Source organism: Halyomorpha halys, unplaced genomic scaffold (assembly GCF_000696795.3).
Source record: "Halyomorpha halys isolate HHAL.00 unplaced genomic scaffold, Hhal_1.1 Scaffold879.1, whole genome shotgun sequence".
NCBI lineage: Eukaryota > Metazoa > Arthropoda > Insecta > Hemiptera > Pentatomidae > Halyomorpha > Halyomorpha halys.
The window spans coordinates 296644-304378 of NW_027111254.1; the positions used below are offsets into that span (position 1 = coordinate 296644).

A 7735-nucleotide genomic window follows, 5' to 3' on the forward strand; every position below is an offset into this window, starting at 1 on the left:
AGTAAAAAAAAATATTTTGATAAATATATACAAACAAAAAAAACAATTCTCTTTATAAAAAAAAATAAGTTAATTAGAATCAATCAAAAAAAAATATGAAGCTCCATGAAAGATGATAAAAGAAAAATAGTCACTTGGAAAGTTGCCAAAAAAAAAACCCTAAAAAAATCCAAACTTTTGGGCTTTAACAAGGCATATATTTGAAAAATAATTTATAGTTTTAAAACGAATGAGACAGCAAACATGCTTAATAACATGATCCATAATAATTAATAAGAAAGATGCTAGGAAAGATAATGTGATTTTTCTATGTACTCAAACACTGAACAAGAAGGAACTTCACATCATCTATAGTTGAAGATTTCTAATACTATCAATATTTCTTTTACTTGAAGGTCAGCGGGAAGGAGAAACTTTCTTTCTTTCTTTAAATATCTATCATTCTCAATCAAAATGAACAGCTGTGTTATCATAAAAATAATGATATTATTCAACTGATTTATGACAGACAGATAAAGGAACCAGGGTTATATTTTTATAATTAGTGAAATGGAGCAGCCATGAGCAGCATTGGAAAGGGTTTATCTATCATGTCAACATTTTTATAGTAGAGGGCTCAGACTTGTAGCAGTGGAAATTGAAATTGGCCAACTCTGAGCAGAAGTTCTGCTCACAGTTTTCAAGTTGTGTCATGATCTTAAATGAATTAGGATTCATTTTTATAGGAATAGTCACAAATTGAATTGAAAGTTGTTACAAATTTATTATTAGCAACTATCTCAGAACTTTATTCTATTTGAAATTAAATGAATAGTAAAGAAAGGCAAATTTGTCCTAATTTTTCCCACCCTCCTTCACTTGAATCTTTCAAAACACCATGTAGTGCTGTACAGCATTAAAGATTAACTCCTACAAATTAATGATCTTCAAATTGTAATTTTTTTTCTTCTCATTGCTAAGGCACTTCAGTTTTTAATAGTTTTACTTCTAAACTATATACCTTTTACAGAGTAATAATTAAATTCAATTATTTATGAAATTATCTGTCTGAAGCACATTCTTGTGCTTTTATATATTTACACATTTATTTTCGATTTATTACACCATTATTGTAATTCAAAAAAATATTTAAATTTTAGAAATACAAAAATATCCACAATACAATTTAATATCAGTAACATTATCACAATATAGTATAAAAAAAAGACAGAAATTTTATAATAAAATAATTAAGTATTTCGATTACCTATATTTTTTACATTACCAGTCCTAGCCTTAATATTTGGACCCAACTTAATTCTATCATTGATACTTTATAATAAATCACAATATTGAGTTTAAGGACTAAAAGGAGAAAATAAGCATACAAAGTAATGAATTTTTAAGTGATATTGAAAAATATTTTTCAAACTTCATTGTATTTCCTACATTTTTTCCTGAGATTCTGTTATGCCTATTTTCTATCTATCTATCCATGGCGTTACAGCCCAATTTCGACCTTGGCCTCTTCAATGAGCCTTTGCGATGTAGCTCGGTCTTGTGTGGCCGTTCTCCAGTTGCGGATGCTCAGAAGTTCCCTGGAATCCCTGATGACGGCATCCTCCCTTTTAAGTCTTGGCCTGCCTCTTCCTCTGGTCCGATGCAGCCTATAGTCCAGCAACCTCCTCGGGATCTCATCCACTGGTGTCCTGATGACATGGCCATCCCAGCGCAGCCTCCCCAGCCTTATGTGCCGCATCACATCTCCCTCAACAAACAGCTCGTAGACCTCCCTGTTGGTTTTCCTTCTCCAATTCTCGCCTACCTTGACCCAGCCAAATATTCGGCACAGAATTTTTCTTTTGAAGACCAAGATTTCCTTTTCTTCAGCACTTGTCAGGGTCCAGGCTTCCGATCCGTAAGTGAGGACTGGCCGGATTAGTGTCTTGTAGAGCTGGCATTTGGTGTGGCGAGTGACATCTCGACTTCTCAAGTCCAAAATAGCATCTGTTGGCCTTCATAAGACACTGGCTTGTTTCCAGGGTGATCCTGTTATTGCTGCTGACCACTGAACCCAAATAGGTGGACTGTTCAACACATTCAAAAGTAAATGGACCCATCATCACCTCCCCTCCAACAGCAGCCACTATACCAGGTCCAGCTCGCATGTATTTAGTTTTTCCCTGGTTAAACATCATTTCCATTGCTTCTGCTGCTTCAGCTAGCCTCAGAAATGCCTCCATCAGCGCCTGAAAGGATCTTGCCACCGGGTCCAAGTCATTGGCAAATCCCAGCACCTGTACCAGCCTGTCAATGATTGTTCCAGAGGTTTGTATCCCGGAATCCCTAATTACCTTTTTGAGGGCCAGATTAAACAATAGACACGTGAGGCCACCCCCCTCCTGTACTCCAATTCTGGTGAGAGGTCTCCCTGAATCCGAACTGAGCATTTCACTTCATCCATTGTGATCCTTATTAGGCGCACCAGTTTGGGTGCAAACAGCGCTTCATATAGCTTGGACCTTTTAATGCTGTCGTAGGCATTCTTGAAATCGACAAATAGATGGTGTGTTGTCATCCTGTACTCAATGGATTTCTCCAAAATAGTCCTCAAGCTGAACATCTGGTTGACTGTCAATCTTCCTCCTCTGAATCCAACCTAGTATCTTCCTACTTCCCTTTCAGCAAATGGATGTAGCTTCATGTAAAGAACACTGGAAAAAACCTTATAGGCACACTGGAGAAGGGTTATCCTGCGGTAGTTGATACACTCCAGAATATCACCTTTTTGATGAAGTGGAGTTATTATGCTCATCTTCCATTCCTCCAGGATTCTTTCCTCGATCCAAATGGATAGGATAATATCATACAGAGCTTTATGAAGTTCTTCGCTTCCATATCTGAGGAGCTCAGCTGGTATTCCATCTTCTCCTGGTGCTTTATTGTTATTGAGGCGACTGAGGGCATACACGACATCATCAAATGTTGGTGGATCAGGGGGATACAGATCCTCCTGCATGTCATGAGCTTCGAATGTCTCTGGCTCTTCGACACCTTTGTTTAGGCGAGTGCTGAAATATTTCGACCATCTATTGAGAATTTCTTCCTTTCTGGACAGTAGCGATCCATGTTCCTTCCTACAAGCCTTAATTCTTGGCTTAAATAGCACCTTGCTATCATTTATTTTCTTGTAGGAGGCTCTGGTCTCATTTCTGTCCCTATGGGTTTCCATTTCTTCAAACTGCTTTCACTCCCATTCCCTTTTCTTCCTCCAATGGACCCTTTTCTCCTGCCTTCCTTTGTTTTTGTACTCCTCTGAAGCTAGCCTTGTGTGCCTCTTCTGAATCATGTTTGTGCAGACCAAATTCTTTTCCTTCGTGACCACTACACACGCATCATCAAACCACGTTATCTCGCTACTCTTACCTACAAACCCAGCGTTTCCTTGGCTACATCCTTAACAATTGATGAAATAAAGCTCCGTTGCTCTATGCCTATTTTCACCCATACCAAATAAACAGCCATCTATCGAAAAAATTATTATAAATCTACATCTCAGAAATTAAGTAAATGCTTAAAAGAAGAGTGGCCAAAGAAGTCCGTAACAAATTTACTTACCATTATAGACTTTTAGAGGGTGGCAGTGATCCCCATTATAGCCCTATGTTATCAACAATTGCTTTTCACTAGTTATTTATTTCTGTTTTTGTTATCTTAAAAACTCACTACCACCATTGGCAGCAATGTGACAGATAAGTGCCTGTCAATGATGTGAATGATGAACTGGAAACGAGTTGTTGCTTATATGTATTAAGACAACTACAAATTATTTTATGTTTTAAAATTTTCAATCTAGAAAAGGAAACTGAGAATCAACTTTTACATAAGTGAATTTCAAATGCCTAGATTTCACTATCATAAATTATGCAATAAGGACATACGAAGGCTATGGAGTTGAGAGAAAAGGATTGTATTATTAATAGAGCAAAGGCCTTTAAGATATCAAAAGGAATTATGATATTCATTTCCTGTTCATCCGCGGAGGATTGAAATTAAGGATATTAAAATGTTTTTTTCAAATAATGAAATAATTATAACAATAATAAGAAGTTTGTTAGTAAAAAATTAAATAATAATAGATTGGAATCATCAGTTTTTATCATGTATAAAAAACCTCTGTTATTCTCCTAGCATTCTCCCTTGGAGCTTCTTTCAAAGTTTGATTCTTTATATATGGTATTTTTACTGACTGTATCACTATAACAAGAGTTTGGTTAAACACGTCAGTAAACAGATACAGGGATTCATTGATTTTGTTTTCCTCAACACACTTCCTCAGTATCTTATGCATTGGCCCACAAAAAAAATGCTCACCTAGATTTTTCTGTTTTAAAAATCAATAATGCTGATTAATGGTCCCTCGAGGCAAAAATGTATTATTATTCTATGAACAGAATAATATACCTTCTATAACACTTAACAGTCCGACAAATGATGTGTGATATGAGCCTGTGATTGTGATAATTCATGAGAACACATCTCTCCATTTTTTCATACTTTTCTGCCCTTCAATTATTATTATTTTTTTTTTTTGTTCTTCTTTTTATTTATAGTTTTATAACCCTAAATTGTGGTCTTTTGGCTACCGTCAAAGGCGGCAGAAATGAGTGTTATGCAGCTAGAATGTTGGGTGTTTCCAGAAAGACTTTATGAAGTTCTATCCAAAGGTACAGGGAGAATGGAATGTATACAAGGAGGCCAGTTCCTGGATGGCTTAGGGCAACAGAGCCTACTGACAACCATTTTTGTGGTGATCCTAGCCACCAACAATAAGCAGTACTGACCACTCGAGTCCTCTGTACTACCCTCCTAGTAAATGTTGGTGTGGAAACAGTGTGGAGATGGCTTACAAATGCTGGGCCAGATACAAAGGAGATAGCCACCAGACCTTTCTTTCTTTCTTTCTTTATTGCCAGATTAGCCCAGTGGGCCTTACATGGTTATTATCTAACAGTTTGATTTACTTTTAACAACTGACAATGGTGGGGAAGAGCCTCATATAAAGGACACCACTAACTATTAAAATGCTATAATTACTAAACTTTCTGAATAATAAAGATAAGTTATTAAAAAAATAAAAATAATAATTATTATGCAATTGAAAAATCAAAAAGAGAAAAAAAATACAAAATAACTAATATTCATAGAATTAATAAAACAAATAACTGACATGTATAATGAAAACATAATTTGAAAAATAAAAATAAAATAATGATAGAAATAAAAAAAATAAAAGATCAATATAAAATTCATAATAGAATGTCCAGAAAAAGCCTGGGCTTCAGCCTTCTAGAGGAAGCTGGATTTCCCATGTAGTAAGCCACAGCACCTTTAATGCTGGTAACTAGGAATTAAATTTTTCTTATAACGTTTTTTTATTAATTCATTTATAGATTCCAGTTGTAGTTCTTGATGTAACTGACTATTTCTTACAAACCAAGGGGCATCTATTGCAATTCTCAGGACCTTATTTTGGAATGAATGCATCATTTTTCTTTTTGAATAAGATGCCACTCTCCAGATTTCACAATTGTACATCAGTAATGGCGTTAATATTGTTTTGTAGAGGAGGCTGGTTGCATCTGGTTTTAGTCTAGATTTTCAACGGACCCTTGTTAACAACAATCCACATGTTCAGTATGGTAGTAATTCAGTTACAATGTAGAATAGCATAACTTTGGAGGCAAAGACTGACCTCCACAAATTCTACATGCCTTCCAAGAATGCCAGCATGTACATAAGGGGTATCCTAGAGGAGTGTTTTTTCCTATTTCTATTTAGCTCTTTTATTGGTAATAATTTAATTTTCATGCAGAACAATGCCAGTCACACATTGATTAAGTGACTCAGCAATATTTAGAAGAAATTAAAATGCAAACAATGAACTAGTAAACTTTAAGTTTGGACCTTAATCCAATTAAGCACTTATGGGACTTGCAAAAGATGTATTCAATGAAGACTGATTCCACCACAATGTCTGGATCACCTTTGAAACAAGGTGAAAGAAAAATGGAACCAGATTCCCCAGGAACTGGTTGTTGTTATCTGAAGTATGCCAAGGAGACTAAATATGCTACCATTAAAGCTTAGAGAGACAATAAAACAAATTAAAACTTTAAATAATCGAAACATTACAAAAATGTATATATATATATATATATATATATATATATATATATATATCACTGTAACAAGACCAATGGTTGTTCAAGGAGGTGGTTTGGTCAGAATCATGCATAACCGCCAAATTTTTAGGGATACTCAATTTACAAGGCGGGTGGACCACAGAGGGTTTCCAAACTCCAAAATAAATAATAATCTATCACAAACTGATTCTAACCTGAGTCCTCAGAGTTAGTACGACTGTGCTATACTACTGAGCCATGCCACTCTCTATACATACATATATATAATAAAACTATAATTAGCTTTTACTGTTATTATATAATTTTATATTTAAAAAAAATGGGCTTAGTTTGGTTTATAAGGTTTTTTCTTAGTCTTTTTGATTGATATTTAATAATGATAAATGGATCCCACTAAAAATTGAAACAACCAAAATAAAGTTTTTCATAATAAATTTAAGTGCATAGTTAATAATTGTTTCTAAATATTGTTTACGATTGTATCAATTTTATTTTCTTATTAAGAAAAAAATTCTTGTGATTAAACTTTTCTTAGTTTCTCTTTTACTAAGGTTTTCTGTTAATTGGAGTACAACTAGCCAGGAATGTATAACACCCATAAAATAATTATTTTCAGAATTCATCGTGGGCCAGTGCAAAACTAATAAGTTCTGAAGAGGACCTCACAAAAAACTATAAAACTTGCAGAAATGATAAATTCATATACTAGTCCATTTCTTTATTTTTTTTTCTAAAGAATTGTTTTATTTTTTAAATAAGCACAATTGGTTATGAATTTACTAAAAAATAATAATAGATGAAGGTGACAGATAACCAATAGCTATTTTATTTATGATTAAAACTAATTATAAAGCATTTTAAACACTTTTAATATTAAAACCTTTAAAAAAACTTTCTGAAATAAACTGGTCTGTCTTAAAACAATATTCTTTAAATGACTATTATTGGTTTATGTATATCTACCAGAATTGTTTTTTTTTTTATGATAAAATTATTGTTCGTACCTAAATTCATCTAAATTAAACATAAAATTCAAATTAAAAACCATAATTTTTCAAGATAAAAAAAATATTTACAAATGACAAAGGAGAGGCCAGCAGTAAAATGACAAACATATTTGAAAATGATATAAATTTAAACTAACATCACACAGCACTTATTGCACTTCGCTTAATGGTAGTTGATAAATTTCCTATGTCTTACAAATAATGTCATGCTTTAAACCCTCCTGAGTGCAGGAAGAACTCCAATTGGAGGGAGACAGCTACCACTCCAGCCTAAAATCAGTACTGGTTCTCTGGGCACTCACTTATCAGCATCAACAGGAACAGTTCCATCTAGTACGCCTTATTTATTATAATAAATTAGATCTGCTTTATAAAATAGATCAATTAATTTTTATCTATTTAAACTAATAAGATGTAGAAAGGTTAAAATCTGGAACTAATGTTGCTAAATAAAAACTTTTGTTATTAGTATTATTGCTTATGTTAGTTAGAAGTTTTTATAATAGAATAGAATAGAAGAATAGACAAATACCATAGAATTTA

At 33.6% G+C, this 7735-nt stretch overlaps 1 protein-coding gene across 1 annotated transcript in view; it reads left to right on the forward strand.

Annotated features, from left to right (window-relative positions):
* Rbp (RIM-binding protein) overlaps positions 1-7735 on the forward strand; it is a gene marked incomplete in the record, with an annotated part of 213970 nt that overhangs the window by 101956 nt on the left and 104279 nt on the right. Inside the window, 1 exon segment of the mRNA XM_067049278.1 lies at positions 7424-7525. Within this exon segment, the coding sequence (XP_066905379.1) occupies positions 7424-7525 (102 nt within the window).